The following is a 24,523-nucleotide window of genomic DNA, read 5'->3' as shown; positions in this document are numbered from 1 at the left end:
TTTGGCTCAGCATCGCCTACACTGATTGGCAGCAGCTGCCCAGTTTGCCAGACCTGGTCCTACCTGTAGATGCCATGGAATATTGAACTTGGGACCTTCTGCATGCAAAGCAGGTGCTCTTCCACTCAGCTACGACTCCCATTCCATAATGCAACAGACAATGAAGGGGAGAAGATGCAATTGACTAGCAAAGCAGCTCTGGCTCCCAGCTCTGAAGAGCCCAACCAATTGCCCATGCCAGGAATTCAACCCCATGCCCTCTTTTTTCCTGAAAGCAGTCGCTCTTGTGTTTGCCAGTGTTGGAATGGCTGCTTCCATCAACAAACCAGGTATCTGAACAATTCAACCTCCCTTCGTGAATCTGAGTTGCTGTGCCCCCACCTCGTGGGACAAAACTACTCCAAAACTGGGACTTAGGAGGTGCAGTAGCCTTCAGCCCTAAATGACTCAGGACCCAAAGACCCGAAAGACCACTTTCTTCCATAAAGACCCTCTTGGGTGCTAAGTTTGGCAAAGGGAGCCTTTTGGTAGTTCCTCTGTCCTCAGAGGCTCGGGGTGACCTGGGAGAAGAGGGTCTTCTCTGTGGTGGCCCCTAAGCTGTGGAACTCCCTCCCCAAAGCAGTGTGCCTGGCACCCTCATCACACAGCTTTCAGAGGATGATGTAGATGCACCTATTTACCCTGTCATATTATTATTATTATTATTATTATTATTATTATTATTATTATTATACCACACTATTTCCCTAGATCTCAGGGCAGTTCACAACATAAAACCACAACAAAAAAAACATAATAAAAAACAAAGACAACCCAATAATGTTCCACAAAACATTTTAAAAGGGCATTGGATGGTAATCAGCCCAAGGCCTGGTTAAAGAGGAACGTTTTTGCCTGGTGCCTAATGGTGTATAATGAAGGTGCCAGGTGAATCTCCTTGGGGAGAGCATTCCGCAGATGGGGAGCTACTGCAGAAAAGCCTGTTCTTGTGTTGCCACCCTCTGGGCAATATAGTCAAATTTGTTTGGTCTACCTACCAATCTGAAACAAAATGCTCTTTTAAAGCAAACCCTGTGCATGTTTGGGGCAAGTCAGACTCGTGACTGATTGGGGAGAGTTATCTGTCACTCTGCCTCAAGCAACGAAAAGATCCTGTCTCATGGGAATGAGCCTGTCTCACAAAGGTGTGTGATGACCAACCCAGAATCTGTTTCTGTTGCTGCCTCTACCTTGGTTTGCTATATAGAATTCCTCCAGCCCATAAAAATTAAGAAGAAGAGTTTAGATTTGATATCTTGCTTTATCACTACCCTAAGGAGTCTCAAAGCAGCTAACAATCTCCTTTCCCTTCCTCCCGCACAACAAACACTCTGTGAGGTGAGTGGGGCTGAGAGACTTCAGAGAAGTGTGACTAGCCCAAGGTCACCCAGCAGCTGCATGTGGAGGAGCGGGGACGCGAACCCGGTTCCCCAGATTACGAGTCCACCACTCTTAACCACTACACCACACTGGCTCACACACTGGCTCACAAAGAACATAAGAAAAGCCCTGCTGGATCAGGAACCTGGCCCAGCTTGTCCCTCATCCTGTGGCTGCGGGAAAACAGGAAGCAGGACTTAAACACAAGAGCCCTCTCTCCTCCTGTGGTTTCCCAAAACTGGTATTTACAGGCATTGCTGCCTCTGACCAGGGAGGCAGAGCATAGCCATCCTGGCTAGCCCTCTCCTCCATGAATTTGTCTAATTCTCTTTTAAGGCCATCCAAGTCAGTGGCCATCATGGCCTCCTGTGGAAGGGAATTCCACAGTTTAACTATGCACTGGGCGAAGGAGGACTTGATTTTATCCACCCCGAGTCTTCCAGCATTCAGCTTCCTTGGATGTCCACAAGTTCTAGAGCTTCTGATTCGAAGTGGGTTGTTATCCTCTCTTTCCCCACCCTTCCATTTTCATCGCTGCGTTGTTACCCTTTCCCCTCCTGTGTTTACTACTCGCCTAATCTGCTTATTTAAACATGATACGAAACTGCATCCAAAAACAGCCGGTGGAAGGAGCTTAGCCTAAGCAGGCTGATTAACTTAATGACCCAGAAGGATGGGATGGCCCTGCCTGGAGCGGGGGTGGGTGGGAGGGGGGTAGAGAGCATCAACTGAGAGCTCCTCTCTGCATGCAGCATGGGGTACAGAAGTGGCAGCACTGAGCAAGGAGAGGTGGTCTGTGGCTCAGTCTTGGAGCATCTGCCATGAATTGAAAAGCTCCCTGCTTCAGTTCCCAGGTATCTCCTGGCAGCGCTGCAGGAACAGAAATACTTCTTCCAGAGACCCTCGCCTGGTTGCCACTAAGCAGACTTATGCTACCAGTGGGGCTTTGCCTGCTAATCATAATGATCAAACAGGCCAATTAGGAATGAAGTTGCTCTTTCAAGTCACCTGGTCCAAAGGGCTATTTTATAGGTCTCTGTGTGAGAGAGAGAACAACAGAGACTTAGGGAAGCTGGACGAGAGAGACGCGCTCTCCCAATCACCTTCCAGAAGTGACTCCAGCTGTTTAATTTCCGAGGCAACGCTTTAACCCAAGTGTACACGACCAAGGAGATCCTTAAGAGACATGGCTAGGGCTATACAGTCATACTTCGGGTTACAGATGCTTCAGGTTGTGCGTTTTTTGGGTTACGGACCGCCGAAACCCGGAAGTACCAGAACGGGTTACTTCCGGGTTTCGGCGGTCATGCATGCGCAGAAGCACTAAATCGCTTTTGCGCATGTGCAGAAGTGCCGAATCGCAACATGCGCCGCTGCGGGTTGTGAATGCTGCAGGTTGCAAACGTGCATCCCGCACGGATCACATTTGCAACCCGAGCGTCCATTGTATACCTAACAAAGAAACTGGTTTGATCATTTTAGCAGTCTCCTTTTCTATTAATATGATTCTTACTCTTATTCTTATTTACATCCTGCCTTTTTCCCTGATAGGAGAAAAAATCACAGGTTTGAGGAGGATTGCAAAAAACCCCAATTTAGTCCACCTCAAACCTACAGTGGTACCTCGGAAGTCAAATGGAATCCGTCCCGGAAGTCTGTTCGACTTCCAAAACGTTCGGAAACCAAAACACGGCTTCCGATTGGCTGCAGGAAGCTCCTGCAGCCAATCGGAAGCCGCAGAAGCTACATTGGATGTTCGGGTTCCAAAGAACATTAGCAAACTGGAACACTTCCCTCTCACCCACTCTTCCTTTCCGTCTTCTCGCCCCTGCAGTTCGGTCAGTGCCCAAACCAAGAACGGTGCCACACCTCTCTATTTAGCTTGCCAGGAGGGCCACCTGGAAATCATCCAGTACTTGGTCAAGGACTGCGGAGCGGACCCCCACCTACGCGCCAACGATGGGATGACCCCTCTCCATGCCGCTGCCCAGATGGGCCACAACACCGTCATCGTCTGGCTGGTGAGGGCTGCTCAGGGCTGCAGCGAAGGCTGGGCATGAGAGGGATCAGAACGCGGGGCCCAGTAAGGCTGCCCAAGCAACATTCAAGTGGTCACCTATAAGCAAATTGCATTTGTTTGCATTTGTATCGCAATCCTCTCCAGTGGCGCTTGCTGGAATGGAGCTTCTTGGCCTGTTTTATTTCAGGGGGTGGGGGGGTTTTATCCTGCCTTCTCTCTCTCGTTCATTCTCTCTCTCTCATTCCTTAAAAAAAAAAATTAATTGAAAATTTTCAGCATAAAATACAATAAGAATCGAACTAGTCTACAGAACTAGAATAGTGAAAAAAAAAGCAAGCAAGAGAGAGAAAGACAGAGAAGACACTTTACCATATTTACCGTATTTTTTGCTGTATAAGATGCACCAGACCACAAGTCGCACCTAGTTTTTGGAGGAGGAAAACAAGAAAAAAAATATTCTGAATCCCAGAACCCAGAACAGCAAGAGGGATCGCTGCGCAGCCTGCATTCGCTCCATAAGATGCACACACATTTCCCCTTACTTTTTAGGAGGGAAAAAGTGAGTCTTATAGAGCAAAAAATGTGGTATATAATATATATCCTGCCATTTATCTCTCATTCCTCAGATGAGCTTCACGGATATCAGCCTCTCCGAGCAAGACGACGACGGTGCTACAGCCATGCACTTCGCCGCCAGCCGAGGCCACGCCAAAGTTCTCAGCTGGCTGCTTTTGCACGGAGGGGAGATCACCACGGACCACTGGGGCGGGACCCCCTTGCACGACGCAGCTGAAAACGGGGAGCTGGAGGTGAATCCACAAGCGGTCGGCCTCGCGAGTGTCTTGTAGGGAGGGCTGGGACGCAAAGCAATTTGACGGCCAGGAAGAGAAGTAGGAAGAGGGGCTGTGCAGTTGCTGTGTGGTCTGTAGGGGCAGAGAATAGGGTCTGTCCTACCCTGTAAGTGCATGGAATTTTATCCAGGGTTGCTTCTCAGGCCACATTTGCAGTATGCATCTGAAGCACTTATCATACCTCTTGCAACAACCCCGAAGAATCCTGGGAGCTGTAGCTTATTATGGGTTCTGAGAGTTGCTAGGAGGCCTCTCCCATTTCCCTGCTGGAGCTACAGTTCCCAGAGTTCCCTGTCAAAAGAGATCAATCGTTAAAGCGCTCTGGGAATTGCAGGTCACTGAAGGAGGATATGGGGCTCTCGGCACCAAACTCTCAGCACCGTTACCAAACCACAGCTCCCAGGATTCTTTGGGTGCAGAAATGATTGCTTAAATTACCATCATAATGCTTCAAATTGGATGCTGTGAGTGGGGCCTCAGTTCAGCCAGAAGTCCCTCGTTCAGCCATAAACCCACAAAATGTTGTTAGCTGGTTGCTATCTCCCTGCCTTAGCGTGCAGAAACCATGTCCGTGAAAGAAGGCGAAGTCTGATCTACCTTGCAGAGTTGTTGGAAAGATTTCTGAATAATGTATGTGAAATGCATAAGGCACTTAAAAAAACCCCCAAATATTCACCGTATTTTTCGCTCTATAAGACACACCAGACCATAAGGCGCACGTAGATTTTGGAGGAGGAAAACAAGAAAAAAAATATTCTGAATCCCAGAAGCCAGAACAGCAAGAGGGATCTGGCTTCTGGGATAGCCTCTGGCTGGTCTGGCTTCTGGGATAGACGCGCCAAGCCTCTTCAGGGCAGCGGGATGAAGGCTCCCCCTGCCCGGAAGAGGCTGCGCACGGCTAAGGCAGAAGCCAGGACAGCAAGTGGGATCGCTGTGCAGGAGAGGCACTGCACAGAGAGGGAGAGCTGCGCAGCACCCCTTCAGCGAAAGAGCCCCTTCTATTCCTCCTCCGGCTTTGCAGGACAGGCGCGTCGCTAAAGGGGCACTGCGCAGCTCTCCCTCTCTGCGCAGCACCATTCGCTTCATAAGACACACTTACATTTCCCCTTACTTTTTAGGAGGAAAAAAGTGCATCTTATGGAGCGAAAAATACGGTAATGGCAAAAACAGCTGATGAGTACTGATGGAGCCAAAACAAGGCTATGGCGAAACTAGAGGGAGATATCAACGTGCTGGGGTGGGGGGTGGGGTGCGTTCATGAGGTTTGCAGAAGTACAGGGTTTTGAAAAATAAAAAACAACAAAACCTCTTAGAATCATAGAATTGGAGAGTTGGAAGGGACCCTGAGGATCATCTAGTCCAACCCCCCTGCAATGCAGGAATATGCAGCTGTCCCAAACAGGGATCGAACCTGCAACCTTGGCGTTATCAGCACCACACTCTAAACAGCTGAGCTATTGGTGTAAGAGGTTTTTCTTTGCCTTAAGAGGGCAAACCACCCCAAGAAATATAGTCCGGAGAGTAATGTCAAGTGTCAGCTAGAAAAATAGGCTTGCTAGGTCTAATTACAGCTGATACAAGAGGCGACTTGGCTAAGTGGCTGCAACCCTAAACAGGTGGACTACAGGGATGTCCACCTGGTTTAGTATTGTCTGCACTGACTGGCAGCAGCTCTCTAGAGCTCCAGGCAGTAGTCTCTCTAAGCCCTGCCTGGAGATGCAGCTGGGGGATTGAACCTGGGACCTACTGCTGAGCTGCAGCCCTTCCTGAGAATGAGTGCACATATTTAGAGGTGAGGAAGACATGCTGCAACATTTTGTTGCAGATACCAAAGCATGAAGAATACAGTTGTCCTTTATGGAAACAGGACTCTGTGAGGCCGGGGCAGTGATCTGGAGATATATGGGGGCATGGCTGGGCCCCAGAATGCTGGGTAGGGACATGCAAGTCTCCCCGTATCTCCAGGTAAAATTGAAGGGACTCCAAGAGTCATCTAGTCCTACCCCCTACAGTGCATAAAAGGGAACTTTGGAGGTTTGCTGCAAAAGAAGGAAGCTCTGGGCTAGAACAAATGATTCTCTGGCATGCCATAGCTTGAGAAGAAGGCAGCCTTGTTCCTTTCGAGGCTTGATGGTGGTCCTTCCTCCCGTGGGCTGACTGCCTTTCTCTTCTCCTCTCAGTGCTGTCAAATCCTTGTTGTGAACGGCGTAAACTTGGGCATCCGCGACCAGGATGGCTACACGGCAGCCGACCTTGCAGACTACAACGGGCACCTGCATTGCGCCAAGTACCTGCGCACGGTGGAAAACATGGTGAGAATCATGTCAAATAGCCCAGAGATGCATTTAAAATAAAAGCACACATTCTACTCATGTAAAAACACACTGATTCCCAGACCGTCTGCAGGCCAGATTTCGAAGGCGATTGGGCCAGATCCGCCCCCCCCCCCGGGCCTTAGTTTGCCTACCCATGCTCTAAAAACTACTGCATGTTGGCAAATCATGAAGTGTGACTAGGGGTGCCAACTTCAATAAAATATGGTGGTGGGGGGGCTCAGGCAAGCGCTGCCCCACTTAGTTGATCACATGACTCTGTGGATGCATACCATTTGAGTGACAATGCCCATCAACTTGGAGAGGGGCAGCCCCCTCAAATATTTTATGGGGGGGCCAAAACCTCCTCGGCCCCTAGGAGTTGGCTCCTATGAGTGTGACAGTCATGAAATGATGGGCACAGCCCATGTGAACCATTCCTGAGCCCTAGGAGGTTCTTCGGCAGAACCAGATGCAGATGGGCACTTGCACTCCTCTGATACGGACTCTACTAGCCGAGTTTACACCAGATCATCGTTCTGCCTTTGTGGGCCATTGTGTGTGTGTGTGTGTTGCATGGGAATGACTTCAGGTGCATGGAACAGCCCTCGCTCCCTGCAGGCTCTCCCTTCCTACAGCTCCACTCTCACACTCAACTCCCCTGCCTCCCCACTGGGAGGACAAAAATATTTCTTGAGCAGGCGGAGGAGGCCAATGGGAGGCTGGCAGCTGGTGTGTTACCCAGGGCAGCCGGGCTAATGATGCCAAGCAGGGCTCGCAGAAGGGCTGCTGTCACTCAGTAGCCCCCCCGGGGACTCATCCAGTGCTGTTGTGTTATGCTTTCCTTCATGCCAAGGAGGTCGGACCGAAGGGTTGGGCTGCGCCAAGCCGAGCAAGGGGACCAGGGGCTTTCCAGGGATCATGGGCAACGTAAGCAAGGGGGGGGGGTGTACTGGTGTGTGTGTGTGTGTGTGTGTGCCTGTTGTGGGATGTGCCAAGGAGTCTCCAGGGCGAGTGTTAGCCTGGGGCGTCGCATCTGGGAAGGATGTGATGCAGAATTACAGCCCGGTGGAAAACCTGTGAGTGGGGTAAGGGAGCCGGCCAGCCTAAATCAAGGGGTCTCTTGAAACACCCTCCAGGAATCCCCACGTGGTGCCTCCTCCCTCTCCCCCCCTTTCAAAAGCCACTTTTCCATGTTGGCTTTAACCCCTTAATCCCCAGCTGAAGCCATCCATCTGTTCTCCAAACTTTGCCTCGGCATCAGCTCTCAAGGCTTTTGGTCTTGGCTTCTTCTTCTTTTTATCAGCCCCATCTTTGTATTTATACCCTACCTTTTCATTGTCAGGGACCGATGCAAGTGAGTCAGTATGGTGTAGTGGTTAGAGGGTCAGACTAGGAACTGGGGAGACCAGGGTTCAAATCCCCACTCAGCCATGAGGAAGACCTACCTCACAGAGTTGTTGTGAGAATAAAAATGAGGAGAAGAACTGTGTACACCACCTTGAGAGAAGGTGGGATATAAACGCAATAAGATGAATAAATAAACTGGGGAAATTTCAACTTTGTGGTGCCGTATAAAAATCATTTTATCTTGGGATTCTTACCCATGATTTGCCAGGGAAGGCCTCTTCAATTTGGCAAGAGTTGGCCTGTCCCCTGTCTGGACCAGGGAGGAGTCTGAAATCAAGTGCAGAGCCCCTCTTTAGATGCAGACACAGGGAGTGTGGTCTAGTGGTTAGAGCGGGGTCAGCAAACTTACCGCGCCTCGGGCTGGTGTCTCCAGTGCCGATCATGTGGCAGGCTGGAGGGCGGGGGAGCGCGTGTCCATACACACACATGCTATTTCCAGCACACTTCCAACCCGGAAGTGCACCGAAAATAATGCTTGCGCATGTGCAAATAACACTTGCACATGCGCACAAGCTATTTCCAGTGCTCCTCCGACCCGGAAGTGGGCAGCCGTGCAGCGCTGCACCGGTAAGAGTGGGTGGCAGGGGCTGCCACAGGCTGGATAAATGAGTCCCTTGGGCCTTATCCAGCCCGCAGGCCTTAGTTTGGGGACCCCTGGGTTAGAGCATCAGAGTAGAACCTGGGAGAGACCAGGGTTCGAAACCTCAACTTGGCCACAAAGCTCACTGAGCAACCTTGGGCCTGTCACTGCCTCTCAGAATAACCTACCCTGCAGGGTTGTTGCGAGGAACAAATGAGGAGGGGGAGAACCATACCCCCCCCAGACTTCCTTGGAGAACAGAAGGTGGGGATAGAAGTGCAACCACCCAATAAGCCAGGCGGACCCGTTTTCGAGGAGGGGGCCACCTGAGCATGGCCTGGGGCAGAGTGGCTCCTTTCTCACCTCTAACTGACACTTCTGGCCTGTGGCTTGCAGAGTGTGGAGCACAGGGTCCTTTCGCGGGATCCTTCGACGGACCTGGAGTTCAAGCAGCCGGACTCTGGGATGTCGTCGCCCAACACCACCATGTCTGCCCCGCAGGCCCACTTTGACCTCGGGTCGCCCAGCAGCACCCTCTCCAACTACGACTCCTGCAACTCCAGCCAGTCTAGCACCGGGGAGAAAAGGAACAGTCAAGGCTGCAGTAAGTATCCCTTACACATACGTATGTGTGTGTGTGTGTTGGGGTCTGTTTGCCCTTCCCCACTTGCCATCTGTTGCAAAGTTGCTCTTGGGAGTGGGAGGTGGCGGCAGGGGTGGGGGTGTTAATTCATTGCACCATCGATTTGCAGAGTTTGATCTATTTGTTTTTTATTCATCCAACTTACATGCCACCTTTCATCTAAAGATCTCGGGGTGGTTCACAGAATAAAATGCATGAAACACAAGTGAACAATCAAACCGAAACCACGAAGCAATAACCCCTGTGTTGCACATACACATTTAAAAGACTGTAGCATATTAATCTACCCAAGGCCTGGTTGAAGAGGAATCTATTTGCCTGGCGCCTACAATATATATAATGAAGGCGCAAGGCAAACTTCCCTGGGGAGAGCATTCTACAAACTGAGATCCACTACAGAAAAGGGACCTGGAGGATCATTTATTCCAATGCAGGAATCTCAACAAGATCATATCTGACAGTTGAGCACCCAACCTCTGCTCTTCTTTCTCTGTTTTAAAAATTTTAGATCAGTTTTCTTTGATCCTATTTTACCACGAAAAAGCTTCAACAAAATCTTATGACAAAAGGTGAAGAAAAACCCAGCCTCCACTTAAAAACCTCCAATGAATCGTAGAGTTGGATGAGACTCCAAGGGTCCTCCAGTAATAATAATTTTTATTTATACCCCGCCCTCCCCAGCCAAGACCAGGCTCAGGGCGGCTAACACCAGATATAAAACAATTGATTGAAATACAACTTAAAAAACAAGATTAAAATACAACATTGAAATGCAGCCTCATTTCAGCAGAAACTCAAAAACTTTTTTTGGGATGAAAATGTCAAGTCTTCACCAAGGCTAACTATCCAGACTGGTCCTACGTGGGCCAGAAAAAAGCCAGGGAAGTCCCCAAGTAGGAGTTCCATCACAGAGGGGAAAAAGAAAGAGAGGGAGGGAATCAAATTGGCTCCAAGTCAAAGGCCAGGCGGAACAACTCTGTCTTACAGGCCCTGCAGAAAGAAATCAGATCCTGCAGGGCCCTGGTCTCATGAGGCAAAGCATTCCACCAGGCCGGAGCCAGTGTTGAAAAGGCCCTGGCTCTGGTTGAGGCTAATCTGACTACCTTAGGGCCCGGGACCTCTAGGGTGTTGCTATTTATGGACCTAATGCCTGCCAAACCCTCTGCCCACCCCCTGCAATGCAGGGATCACAGCTAAAGAATCCCTGGCAGACGGCCTTTCAACTTTTGTTTAAAAACCTCCCATGGAGGAGAACCCGCCTCCTTCAGAGAGAGTCTGTTCCACTGTTGAACGCCTCTTAAGAGTCAGAAAGTTATTCCAAAGGTTTAGTTGGAATCTCCTTTCCTCTCATTTGAATCCACTGCTTCTGATTCTTCCTGGTGGAGCAGCAGCAGAAAACAAGCTTTCCCCTTCTTCCATGTGACGGCTCCTGAGATATCTGACGATGGCTCACATTTCCCATCTCAGTCTTCTCTGCTCTAGGCGAAACATCCCCAACTCCCTCAACCTGTCCTCATAAGGCTCAGTTTCCAGACCTTTTTATCATCCTGGCCACACATACAGATCAGGGCCAAGGGAAGAGTGCCACCTTGTGGCACAGATTTGTGCCTCATTGCCAGCCTACTAGATAACGTTACCAGCACAGCAGCAAGCAATGCCTGCATTTCCAAAAGCTGCTATGGTTTCTTTTGAAAATAATTTCAAATAAGGACGTTGCAAAGAGGTTAATTGGTCCTCCCTTTTAAAGCCACACAGGCTCAGGGTGAGCCAAATCAATCTTTCACTAATTGCACCTGCTGGAGACAGAAAACTGGGGAAGGTTCTTGCCTTCAGGCTTTGTGGGCTTCCTGGGTGTTTCTGGTTGGACACTGTAGAAAGATGCAGAGATGCTGGAGTTAGGTGGACCCAACAGGGCTCATCTTGTGTCTCCCATATGTTGTGCACCCATTTTTGGAGACCTCTGCTACGAAATGTGGAGAAGTGCAAATTTCCAAGGATGTTTCAAAGGACTGCAAATGAATTTTATTATTTCGGTCACAGACCAGTTCCAGCCCACATGCAATATCAAGGAAGTCATAAAACATGGTAGGGATATATTTGAATTTGCAATTAGGTATAACAGGGACAATACAGATAAAGCAACAGTTAAAAAATATATAAATTAAAACTTAGTCACTAACATATAACCTAAAATTATCATTTAAGGCCTTAATAATTATGATAAGCACAGCTTGTTCCCTACGTTTTATGGAAATCACACAGAATTTGGCTACCCTTAACGTGATTTCAGGATCCTTGTCCTCTACCAAGGATTTTAGACATTGAAGTTGGGATTCATTGGTAGATTTTTGCATAGCAGGGGTAATAAATACCGAGCATATATCCCCGTAGAAACGGCAATGTAACAAAGCACGAGAGACAGTTTTTACCTCCATTAAAGCCACAGGGGCAGACTCGTTCCACGTATGGTTTACCCTCGAATCTGCCTTGCAATAAGGCAGATGGCAGCATGTTGAATCTAGCAAGGGTAAATGACTGTCTGTAGACTGCAAATGTCAAAGGGTATTTCAAAGGCTGTTTTAAAGCATCACAAATTTCAAATAATATTTCAGTCTGCGCTCTCTCTTTCTCTCTCTTCTGACTCCTTGCTCCAGGAGTTCCCGGTACGACGATCACAGATATGCAAACCTACATGGACATGCTGAACCCCGACCTCGCCCCCGGGAACAGCAAGAAGGGGGGTGAGGCCTCCCCACCCCCACCTCCAAACTTCCCGGCGCCTCCCCCGCCCCCCGACACCAAGGTGCTCCCTCCCCCTCCTGGCTACCCGGCGCCAAACCCCCCAGAGGTTCAGCACACGGCCGAGATCTACGTGCAGGCGAAGAACAATCTCCGCCACGTGGAGAGCGAAGCCCTCAAGAGGGAGGTAAGGCCCAGGATGCCTCAGAACCCTTTGGAGAAATGCTAAGCTTTGTGCCAGAAGCTGTCTTGGCTTTCTCTTGCAGTTTCTTGGTGCGACGAAGGAGATCCCAAACTGACCTTGAGTAGGTGGGAAGCCCAGCAGTGACATAAAGGGTGCATAGGATTCCTCTGGGGTCATGGTTTTCAAACATAGGAAGCCCCCTCAGTCACAGCTGTTATAAACCTGGGACCCTCCAGATATTTTGGACCACAGCTGGAGGGCACCAGGTTGACGAAGGCTGTTGTAGTTGTCTATAGAGCAGTGGGTCCCAAAGCAGGCGGTGGTATTACCTAGCAGGGGCACTAACAGGCAAGGTGGGGGGGGGGACAGAAGGTGCAAATGGCTTCGAAAAGCTGGTATCACCAGATCGAGTTCACCAGTGTTGTTGGCTTAATTAAACTACATAGTTTTAATTGGATCCTAAATAAATAGTTACTGTGTTAAATTTTATTGCACTGCTGTATTGGGTTCTGCAAACGATGATTCTGAATTATGCTTTTTTAATGTACTGGGGTAAGGGGCAGTGAGGATGAGTTTATGTTGGCCCAATAAGGTTTTGCAACTACTGTTTTTGCAATGCTTTGTTATGTTTTTGTATATACTGTATTGGCTCAAATATAAGACACACTCCCCCCCCTCCAAATTCTGATTGTGAAAAGTTAAAGTGTGGCTTATATTCACGACCTTACCATATCGCGGCATAAACAGCTGCCCACGAGAGCCATTGGGGGTGCAGGACAGCAGCACCCATCCTGACCTCGTCTCCCAAGCCTCCTCTGAGTTGACGTAAGGAAGGGGGAAGGGAGGAAGACTGCTGGCCAAGCAGCATGCCTCCCCCCCCCCCTGAAGCAGCCCAGGAGTGCAGGGCAACGGTGCGCAGTCCACCCGCCGCTCCCAAGCCTCCCCCAGCACCAGCTTGGCACCAGTGCCAGCCATCTCCTGTTCAGGGCAGTAGTGCCGGGAGGCGGGCCACACCAGCAAAAATAAACCTTGAATTTTAATGGTGCGGCTTATTTGCGGGTACGTCTTATACTCGGGCCAGTACGGTATTGGAAGACACCCAGTCAGATGGGCAGGGTACAAATAATAACATTATTATTATTATTATTATTATTAATATTATTATTATTATTATTACTGCTGTAGAGGTTTGAGCACATGCCTGGTTGTGCTTGTTTAGGCAAAGACTTAGGGAGCAGGTTGTTCTTCCATCTCAGATGGTTTTGAACACCACTTGAAAAGTCAGGAAGTGCAGTTTGGAAGTGATGCTGGATGCACCTTTGGAGCTGAAGGTGGAGAGGACCACCTTTGGCCAGCTTAGTCAGGTCCCTGCAAGAACCTGAGTGCCCTTTCTCGGAGAGAACAAAAAAAGCTGATTCTCCTTACTCCAGTCAGACATGCTGCAGTTACTACAGCATTGGATCACTGCAGGGGCTTCATTTGAAAAATATTGGGAAAGCCTCACCGAGCCAAAACACAGCTGCTAACTTCTTGACCTAAAGTGGAACCTGTGATGCTGTACCAATTTTACCAGTCTGTGAGCCCAGTTCATAGGGCGGGCCACTACATTTAAAGCATTGCAAACCAGCTCGGGACAAGGATCCTTAAAGGACTGTCTGCTTCTGGACGCCTTAGCACTTGGGACGTCAGGGGAGGCCTTTCCGCATTTCCCATCAGACTTCCATGCACTAGGCAGAGATACTTCCCCACCTTAGTTCCCAGAAGATCTGGCTGACTCTTCCTTAGGGGGGGAATGTTGATTGTTGCAGCAGGCCCATGGCTTGGCCAGTCCTTCCACTGTTCTCTTCTCCCCACTTTGTGAAGGGATTTCTGTCTGCTCTGCTGGTTGAATGATGAATGCTGCTCTGCTTTTCCTTCATGGGATGTTTTTGCTAATCTTAACCATCTGGAACTCCAGGGCTGGGACTGGCTGGCCTATGTAATACTTGAGTTGACTCCAGCTCCCTACAGAGACATCTCCTATAGGCACCTAAGCAGGGCTCCCTGGAGCTCTCCAAGGTGCTGAATTGCTCTCTGGTTGACTGGGACATCGACTGCCTCCCCTGAGAACCCCAGAACTGGACACAGTCTCATGTTGTGGTATGACTCTGCACCTTGGCGCAGTGTCCTACTTGCTCTGAAATCTCCCCAACTTGTGGGTGCTCTCAGAACCCCCAAAAACCTTGTCGTTCGATCAGAAAGATCTTTCTGTGCCTCTTGCTCTAAGTATGGAGGGTTGAGATTCTTCTCAACACTGAGCTTTCCCAAGGGTTACTGGGCAAATGTCTTCCTCCATCCTTTCCTCCCTTCACACAGAGTTTACTTTCCTGGCTTGTTACCATCCAGAAAGAATTCCCCATCGGTCCCTGCTGTGCCTCCCATGCTGAGGCAATGCTTTGCTTTCTAAGTATCTCTTCCTTCCAAATCTGTGCTGCTCCTCTGGCATCTGCTTCCTCTGCCCAAGAAGGAAAGTGCCTTCCACACAGCTGTGAGACTCTGTAGACACACATTTCAGCTGGGCCAAGCCTCTGACAAACCCCAGCTGCAGCCAGCCTCAGGCACTGAGCATGACCTAAAGGGCAACTCAGCCTGCATCAGCCTGCCCTTCCTGGACTCTTTGATCTGTGGGGGAGGCTCTTCTCATAGTCCCATGATTGAGGGAGATGCATCAGGGGAGTGACATGTGACAGGGCCTTACCTGTGGTGGCCCCACAGCTTTGAACATAAGAACAATACTGCTGGATCCGGCCAATGGCCTATCCACTCCAGTATCCTGTTCTCACAGTGGGCAACCAGATGCCTACAGGTAACCAGAAAGCAGGATCCAAGCACAAAAACACTCTCTCCTGTGGTTTCCGGCAACTGGTATTCAGAAGGATTGCTCTCCTGGAAGGAATTCCTGCAATTGACTTTGCTGGCAGCTTGGCATCAGGTTAAGGCCTACCTACTATATCCGTTTGCTTGTGCTTTTCTTCTGGGTTGCCAGTATTGGTATCTGTTGTTGTAAGGTCTGCTCCTCAAGATGATCTTAAGGCTGATCTCCAGTTGGTTTTAGGTATGTTTTATCTGCTCCGTCTGACTTAGGCTTTTTTGTTTTAGGTGTTTGTATTTTAACTGATTTGTAACATCCTCTGAAATCATACCTGAAAGACCACCTCCTTCCCTACAGTCTTTCCCAGGTGCTAAGATAAACAGAGGGGTTCCTCTTGGTGGTTCCACCTCCCTCAGAAGTTCAAGGGGTGGTGGCAGCGGCCCAGGAGAGGGTCTTCTCTGTGGCGGCCCCTAAAGTGTGGAACTCCATGTACACACAGTGGTGTTCCTGGCCCCTTGACTACACAGCTTCTGGCAAATGCTGAACATGTACCCTGACCTGTGGCATATTCCATTCTTGTGAATGGAATATGTTTCAACTGTTCTTAATTATGAATATTCATGGATTGTAGAATTATAGAATTGTAGAGTTGGGAGGGATGCCAGGGTTCATCTTGTCCAACCCCTTGTAATGCAGGAATCACAGCTAAAGAATCCCTGACAGATGGATTCTGTTTGAAAACCTCCCAGGAAGGAGAATCCACTACGTTCCGAGGGAGTCTCTTCTCCTGGGCAGCTCTCACTGTCAGAAAGTTCTTCCCAATGTCTATTCAAAATCTCCTTTCTTGCCATCTGAATCTTTTGGTTTGGGTCTTCGCCTCTGGAGCCGCAGAAAACAAGCTACCTCCACCTTCCACGTGACAGCCCTTTGGATATTTGAATAGTCACGATATTTTAAATAGTTGTAACCCACCTCAGGGTGAAGGGTGGGTAATAAAAACAATAGTGGAGATCGTGGGTGGGATGAAATTATTGTTGTTGTTTAGTCGTGTCCGACTCTTCGTGACCCCATGGACCAGAGCACGCCAGGCACTCCACTGCCCCCCGCAGTTTGGTCAAACTCATGCTGGTAGCTTCGAGAACACTGCCCAACCATCTCATCCCCTGTCGTCCCCTTCTCCTTGTGCCCTCCATCTTTCCCAACATCAGGGTCTTTTCCAGAGAGTCATCTCTTCTCATGAGGTGGCCAAAGTATTGGAGCCTCAGCTTCAGGATCTGTCCTTCCAGTGAGCACTCAGGGCTGATTTCCTTAAGAATGGATAGGTTTGATCTTCTTGCAGTCCGTGGGACTCTCAAGAGTCTCCTCCAGCACCATAATTCAAAAGCATCAATTCTTCAGCGATCAGCCTTCTTTATGGTCCAGCTCTCACTTCCATACATAATAATTAAATAAACCTTCCAAAGCTCAGCTTCGACCTTTTCAGACAGAACACCCCACGCCTGCCTGACACAATCCTGTCCTTTCCCATTCCTCTCTCTTGTCTTGGGATGGTGATGGAGTGCAAGCGGTCTTGGTCCCCGCTTGCCTGTCTATGATGTGAAGCGACAGAGGGGCTGTCAGGAACAATAGCTGGCTTGTTGGCCCCACTCCTCCTGGCTGACTCACCACAACAGGCTGCAGTTAGGAAAAAATTGATGGCTCCATTTGTAATTTGGTTAATTGCACCGGCCCTTTCATTCCCCCTTAGCCCTGGTTTGGGGCTCAGGAATGCGGTTCGGTTTGCAGACTCAGCAGCTTGGAAGTGGCATGGCTGCGGCTGTGACTTTTAGACCCACAACCAGGTCCCTTTCTGGCAGACTGTGAGGGACAGGGGAAGTCTTTTTAAAAAAATAATAAAAATGAAGGGAAATAAATAGTATCTGAAGAAGTGTGCATGCACACGGAAGCTTATACCAAGAACAAACATAGTTGGTCTCTAAGGTGCTACTGGACAATTTATATATATATATATTGGGAAATAAATGGTTCATTGAGTCCCTTGAGGTCTCTTGCTGGCTGCTGAAGGATTTGGAAGGCTGGCTCCTGAGTGGCAAGTGACTGAATGCAGGGATAGGGGAAGAATCGAGCCATGCTGGGTGTCCCTTGCCGCATGCAGTCTCTGAGATCAATGGCTGCATCTGGAAGACACAATAAGCAGAACACTCTAGAGTGCTGCATCCTCTGATATTCATGCCAAGCCTGGTCAATTAAGAAGGTTGTTGCCAACTGAGATTTCGAGCAGACCCAGTGGAATGAAGGGACCTAAGTTAAGCATGTCCATGAATTTCCATGGGTCTGTTTCCCTCTCCAAGGGTGGCCCCATGTAGAAAGCGTTACGGCAGTCTAGGCTGGATGAGAGCCATGCATGTATAACTGTGGCAGGTCCATTTCCAAATGGGGACACAGCTGGTGGATGTTGCCATTGGAGGACCTCTCTGCATTCTCTCCTCATCATCTCGCTGCCAAATGGTTGGCTGGTGTAATGCACGTATCCCAAATCAGATGCCCCCGCAAGGGTTGAGCGAGCCCAGCCCACTAAAACTATGTGCAATTCAAACACACTGACAAGTAAAGCTGCACTCTGAGACCTACATAATTTCTGCACATGTTAATATTTTCCTCTGGTTTTGCGTCATGTATCCTGCAACTTGCTGCTTTGCACAATTTATTCTGTGCTGCTGCTGGTTATGGGAAGGGAAGCCAACAATGGTTCCCAGATCACTGGAACATCTAATTCTTCTTCTCTGCCTGCTAAGGTTTCAACAAGCAGATTTCTATTGTGAGAGGGCTCGAAACTTGCTTCTTAAAATGGAATCTGAAGTTTCTAATAAAATCACATTTTCTTTGCCCCACATTCTACACTTTCCCCCTGCAACATACAGGCTTTCTGATACTGGAAAAGTTTTGCACTAACTCCCACAATCTAGGTAATAATGACAGGGGAATCCAGCATCTTGGTTTAAAAAAAAATTGCAAAAGGAATAGATGAACTGAGAATTACAGAAATCCCTTTTTCACAATCACACAAACCCTTTAATACTGGCATGTGTTAAAGGTTGGACAGATCTGTCTCAGGCCTTTGTCCGCTTCATTTATTTATTCACAAATCCAACTCATTCTGGTTTCCACACCAATCTGCTTATACAGTGGTACCTCTGGTTACGAACTTAATTCATTCCGGAGGTCCATTCCTAACGTGAATTCGTTCTTAACCCGAGGTACCACTTTAGCTAATGGGGCCTCCCGCTGCCGCTGCCCTGCCACTGCCGCGTGATTTCTGTTCTCATCCTGAGGTAAAGTTCTTAACCCAAGCTACTACTTCCAGGTTAGCGGAGTCTGTAACCCGAACTGTTTGTAACCTGAGGTACCACTGTATTTATTTTTTAAGGAAAGCATGAAAATGTGCTTTAATATTTCGCCTTAAAATATGGATTTGTGTATGTGTTTTAACCTAACCTATGCATTTCAGTGTGTTTTTCAACCAAGAACTATCCTGCAAAATTTGGAGCAGTGCAAAAAGTGAAGGGCAGTCTGCATTTCAAGCCATGTACTGGTCATGGAGCTGCAAATCTGATCAGCTCACTTTAAAACGTGGACCATATAAAGTCCTCAAGCATTTGTTATGTGTGTTTCGGGGGTGGGCTGTGGGCACCCCTGAAATATTAATATTAATAATAAGAATTTTATTATTTATACACCACCCTTCCTGCTGGGTTTCCCCAGCCACTCTGGGCGGTCTCCAGCAAATATAAAAACATAACAAGTTGTCAAACCTTTAAAATCTCCTGATACTGGGCTTCCTTCTAAAAGTTGTGCAGTTCTTTATCTCCTTGACCTACAAGAAGACGAAGAAGAAGAAGACGAAGAAGACGAAGAAGACGAAGAAGAAGAAGAAGAAGAAGAAGAAGAAGAAGAAGAAGAGGAGGAGGAGGAGGAGGAGGAGGAGGAGGAGGAGGAGGAGGAGGAGCAGCAGCAGCAACAACAACAACAACAATTTATTATTATTACCCCGCCCATCTGGCTGGGTTTCCCCACCCACTCTGGGCGGCTTCCAGCAAAATATTAAAATACAATAATTCATCAAATATTTAAAACTTCCCTAAACAGGACTGCCTTCAGATGTCTTCTAAAAGTCAGATAGTTGTTTATCTCTTTGACATCTGATGGGAGAGTGTTCCACAGGACGGGCGCCACCACTGAGAAGGCCCTCTGCCTGATTCCCTGTAACCTCACTTCTAACAAGGAGGGAACCGCCAGAAGGCCCTCGGAACTAGACCTCAGTGTCTGGGCTGGACAATGGGGGTGGAGACGCTCCTTCAGTTATACTGGGCTGAGGCCATTTAGGGCTTTAAAGGTCAGCACCAACACTTTGAATTGTGCTCGGAAATGTACTCCGCAGGGAGGGCGCCATTGCCAAGAAGGCCCTCTCCCTGTGCTGAAACACAGCAAGAGGGGCTGTGTGTTTCTCTGATGCCTGCGGAAACACCGATGCAAAAGGGGACATGCCCCCATTTTGAAAACAGACATTTGCTTTCTTAGGGCCTTGCTGCATAGCTACAAGATTTAAGGTGTGCTTTTGTCAGTGGCTATGCCGTTACAAGGATACACCACCTCAGAAAATGGTAGACCTGGAAGTTTCAAGCAGATATCTACCAGGGATTCTTTAGCTGTAATTCCCTGGATTGCAGGGGGTTGGACTAGATGACCCTCGGGGTCCCTTCCCGCTCTGCAATTGGCTGTTCTTTCAGGCTACGCCCCACACTTGGGAACCTAAGGAACCAATCCTGAGCCGGAGCCTTTGGCAAGGGCCATTGTAGCTTGGTGGTTAGAGTGCCTGCCTTGCAGGAAGAATGCACCAGGTGCAATCCCCAACACAGCCAGTTCGGGCTGAGAAAGATCCTGCGCCCAAGGCCCTGGAGATCTGCTGCCAGTTAATGGAGACAATGTTGAGCTAAGTGGGCCGATGGTCTGATTCGGTAGAAGGCAGTTTGCTGTGTTCTCAGCATCTAGCTCCAGAGTACCTACACCGATGGGCAGCAGCTCTCCAGGTTTCCAGACTCAGGTGTATCTCCCATTCCTACCTGGAGATATTGGGAGTTGAGCCAATGGCCACCTTCTGCATGCAAAGCATTCGGCTCTCACCCCTTTGCCAAGCACTGGAGGGGGGAGGTCTTACCACCTCCTTAGGAAGACAGGGCCAGATCCATCCTCTGCCTCTGACATGCAGGTGTGTGTGTGTGTCTGTGCACATGTGTAGGGTGAAGATACAGTGTCAGGCCCTGCTTGAGGAAGTGCATCCAAGGCCGAGGGTCTATTGTTGGCGGCTGGATTGTGTGGCACAGATACCTTTGCTGGGAAATAAATACACAAGTCTCCAGTTTCTCTGCAATGTGACCCCTCTTCCCCCTGCACAGCTAGCGGCACAAAGGCCTTAAACCCGCAGCATTGGGCTTAGGCAAAAATTCCTTAAATCATCCGCTTTGGCAGCCGCTCATTCCCCTCTATTAGCGTCTTGTGGGGGGGGGCAGGGAGTGTTGGCGTCTTAGGGCTGGTTTACGCAACCAGCAGGACCAGGCGCTGAAGATTTAATCTGATTGGCTGAGGTGACCCAAGTGATTTATTTATTTTTTTGCTGCCGTTGTTAAGTGCTGCATACCCTAATGATGTCATGAGCAAAAATTTACTTGGGTCGCTGCAGCCCAGTTGAATCAAACGGCAGTGGGAAGCAGGGCAGGTTTGCATGTATGTAATGTAGGGGTTAGAGTGTTGGAGTAGAAGCTGGGAGACCGGAGTTCGAATTCTCCTCTCAGCCACTGTGAAGCTCAGTGGGCGACCTTGGGCCAGGCGCTGCCTCTCAGCCCAACCTACATTACAGGGTTGTTGTGGGGGAGGGGTTAAAATGAGGAACCATGTATGTCACTGTGTGCTCCTTGGAGGGAAAAAAAAGGTGGGATATACAGTCATATCTCGGGTTACAGATGCTTGAGGTTGTGTTTTTTTAGTTACGGATGGACCGAAACCCGGAAGTACCGGAATGGGTTACTTCCGGGTTTCGGCGGTCGCGCATGCGCAGATGCGGTGTTGCGGGTTGCAAACGTGCCTTCTGCACGGATCACGTCCAAGCATCCACTGTAAGTGCCACAAATAAAATAAATGCATTTGTTTGCTGGCTGCTTTTGAGTATCTCCTTTCGGAGGGGAAAACAGGGCAGAAAAACTTGATAGGAAAGTATAAAATAAATAAATACGGCCTATAAAACCTAAGCCAGGGACAAATTTTACAGTGGAATTGTTTTGAGGGTGGAGTGTGTGTTCCAAGATTCATAGAAGCATAGAATCTGAGAGTTGGAAGGGACCTCAAAGGTCATCTGGTCTAAACTGCCACAATGCAGGAATCTCAGGTAAAGCACACACTGCTGTCCTACCACCTACCATACAACAAAATGATTTTCTTGCGAGGCTGCAGCCACCTGTGCCTTGATAAGATTTTGCTTGCCTGCATGTTGGGAGCTGAGCAGCAACAAAGCGCTTTTCATGAGACTGCATAAAACCCTGTGGCATGCAGTTTGCAGCCCCTATCATTGAAACCGCTGCAAAATTCCCCAAATCATTTAATTTTATTTTAAAATGAAAATGGTTTGGGAAGGGGTTTGCTTCCCTGAGTATTCATGCCTCTTTTACTTATTTTCTTTATTTAAACAATTTATATACCGCTGAACTGCAGTCAGCTCTAAGTGTTGTACCATAAATATAATGCAGAAAAGGTTTTTGTGGTAGTTGTTTTTCTCTTTGACATCTGGTGGGAGGGCGTTCCACAGGGCGGGTGCCACTACCAAGAAGGCCCTCTGCCTGGTTCCCTGTAACTTCGCTTCTCGCAGTGAGGGAACCGTCAGAAGGCCCTCGGAGCTGGACCTCAGTGTCCGGGCTGTATGATGGGGGTGGAGACGCTCCTTCAGGTATACTGGACCGAGGCCATTTAGGGCTTTAAAGGTCAGCACCAACACTTTGAATTGTGCTCGGAAATGTGTATACAGTGGTACCTCAGGTTACATAAGCTTCAGGTTACATACGCTTCAGGTTACAGACTCTGCTAACCCAGAAATAGTACCTCGGGTTAAGAACTTTGCTTCAGGATGAGAACAGAAATCGTGCACTGGCGGTGCGGCAGCAGCAGGAGGCCCCATTAGCTAAAGTGGTGCTTCAGGTTAAGAACAGTTTCAGGTTAAGAACGTGTGTGTGTGTGTGTGTGTGTGTGTGTGTATACACATTTTTAATTGTTATTACAGTACAATATAACTGAAGTACTCTGTTTGGCCCGGCATGCCTCCAGGCTGAATGGACCTTGCGCAGGCTGTGATCCCTCATTCAAGCTGTCTTCAGTCTTCCTGGGGGGAAAAGAGAGAAAGCTGCCTCCACTCCAGCCTTCAAGGGGGATTCAACAGAATCCTGGCTGAATCACTCCACAAACAATGCCTGAATTAACCCAGATAATGATCCCAGCAGCTGGAGGTGCATTAACTATTGAATACCTCTCCTTTCAATGTGGCTTAGCGGGAAGAGGAAACCGCCTAAGCAGAAAAGAGGAGAGATGGAGGAGGAAAACGTGGAGCAGAGAAGTCAAATCTTGCAACAAGCGAAGCTGAATTTCTCTTAGGGAGCCATTGAGCTTTTCCCAGATGGCCTGTTTATTGAGCAGTCATCCTTATCTGTTGGCCAGGAGATGTTAGATGGCGTTGTGTCGAGTCTTATCCCACACTATCCAGGACGTTTTCCCATAACTTTTCTTTTTGGAGAAAAAAAAGTCTGATCTTTGGGGGGAAGTGGGCTTGTTGTGCGAAACCTCCCAGGCAACTATATTATCCCAACCTAATTTTGCTGATATGTGATGGGATCCCACCGGAAAATGGCGACAGTCTGGAAGTACTCCTTGTTTGCATTAGGGTTGTGAGTCCAGTTTGACTCCTCTTTGGGATCGGTTTTGCACTGCAGACTGCAGCAGAAGTGGTAGGAGTGCAAAGTGCCTGAGGCTCATGGGTTGACAGCGACCTGTGTTAATTTGTTGCATTGTTTAGGTGGCATTCCACTAAATTTTACTCACTGAAATGAATGGGCCATAGTTGTGTTTCTTAATTTCAGTGGATCGCCTCTGAGTAAGACTTAATTAAATACTGCTCCCCCTTTTTTTTGCTTACCAAGATGGACAGTACTGCTATTTTTATTTTTTCAATTCTTTGTTTTCTTCGCATGATCTACTAGGAGCTCAGCCTTCTTGGGAAAGCAGCATGCAAATATTAAACCAAATCAAAAGTGCAAGGTGGGAATTAAAGAAGGCAAGTAACACACATGTTTAAGTAATGCTCCCTGCTACAGTGGTACTTTGGTTTTTGAACGTTTCTGTTGATGAACATTTCGGAGCTTGAAAATCATAAACCTGGAAGTAAATGCTTCCATTTTCTTTCTTTTTTAACGATAATTTTATTGAATTTTTGCAATTTTATCATCATCTCAATCATTATTTCAAAAACAAAATACATTATAAACCTGCCCTCCCAGTGACTTCCCTCAACTTCCTTTTCTGGTTTTTTGGCATATTATCTCTCCCTGCTTATTGGTTATTTCTTATTCTTTAAAAAAGTTAAACTAATTATTATTCTCATCATTTTAACAGCCTGTTTCTATTTCTACATTTGTTTTTTTTTAATTGCAAGTGTTTATTCAAACACTGCAAGTGAGTCCGTTTCTTTACATTGATTCTGTAAATATAACATAAATGGTTCCCAGTCTCTTAAAGTCTTTATTGTCTTTGTCTCAAAGTCTTTCCATTAATTTTGACATTTCAGCGTATTCCATCAGGTTTCCTTGCCATTCTTCTTTAGTTGGTATTTCAGGACTTTTCCATCTTTGTGCTAGCAATATCCTAGCAGCAGTTGTAGCATACATGAAAAAAAATTCCTCTCTTTTGGTAAATCTTGACTTGAAATGCCTAACAAAAAGGCTTCTGGATAAATGCTTCCGTTTTCAAACATGCCTCGGAACTCGAACGGTCTTCCGGAATGGATTACATTCAAAAACTGAGATACAGTGGTGCCCCGCAAGACGAAATTAATTCGTTCCGCAAGTTTTGTCGTCTAGCGAATTTTTCGTCTTGCGAATCACGAAATCCCATAGGAATGCATTGAAAATCAATTAATGCGTTCCTATGGTCAAAAAAAGTCCAAACAAAGCCAAATTTGGTACAACAACAGTTTATTAACTGCTCTTTAAAGTCACACATACTGTAAAGAGCAGTTCAAAAATTGAAGGGAAAATAAATTAACTTTATAAACAAAACATGTCTTTGTTTTTAGACAAAGAAAACAAAGTCGCGAGACGTTTTCGTCTTGCGAAACAAGCCCATAGGGAAATTCGTCTTGCGAGGAAAATCGAAAACGGAAAAACCTTTCGTCTAGTGAGTTTTTTGTCTTGCGAGGCATTCG

At 47.9% G+C, this 24,523-nt stretch overlaps 1 protein-coding gene across 2 annotated transcripts in view; it reads left to right on the top strand.

Moving 5' to 3' along the window:
- ESPN (espin) overlaps positions 1 to 24,523 on the top strand; it is a 112,692-nt gene that overhangs the window by 40,528 nt on the left and 47,641 nt on the right. For both annotated transcript variants that reach the window (XM_083512969.1, XM_083512968.1), the window contains exons 3-7: positions 3,254 to 3,440; positions 4,066 to 4,248; positions 6,471 to 6,602; positions 8,989 to 9,196; positions 11,890 to 12,161. In XM_083512969.1, the coding sequence (XP_083369095.1) occupies positions 3,254 to 3,440; positions 4,066 to 4,248; positions 6,471 to 6,602; positions 8,989 to 9,196; positions 11,890 to 12,161 (982 nt within the window). The remainder of the gene's footprint in view (positions 1 to 3,253; positions 3,441 to 4,065; positions 4,249 to 6,470; positions 6,603 to 8,988; positions 9,197 to 11,889; positions 12,162 to 24,523) is intronic.

This window comes from Podarcis liolepis (assembly GCF_965112155.1).
Source record: "Podarcis liolepis genome assembly, chromosome: 7".
Classification (NCBI taxonomy): domain Eukaryota; kingdom Metazoa; phylum Chordata; class Lepidosauria; order Squamata; family Lacertidae; genus Podarcis; species Podarcis liolepis.
This window is presented reverse-complemented; position numbering and strand designations above follow the sequence as displayed.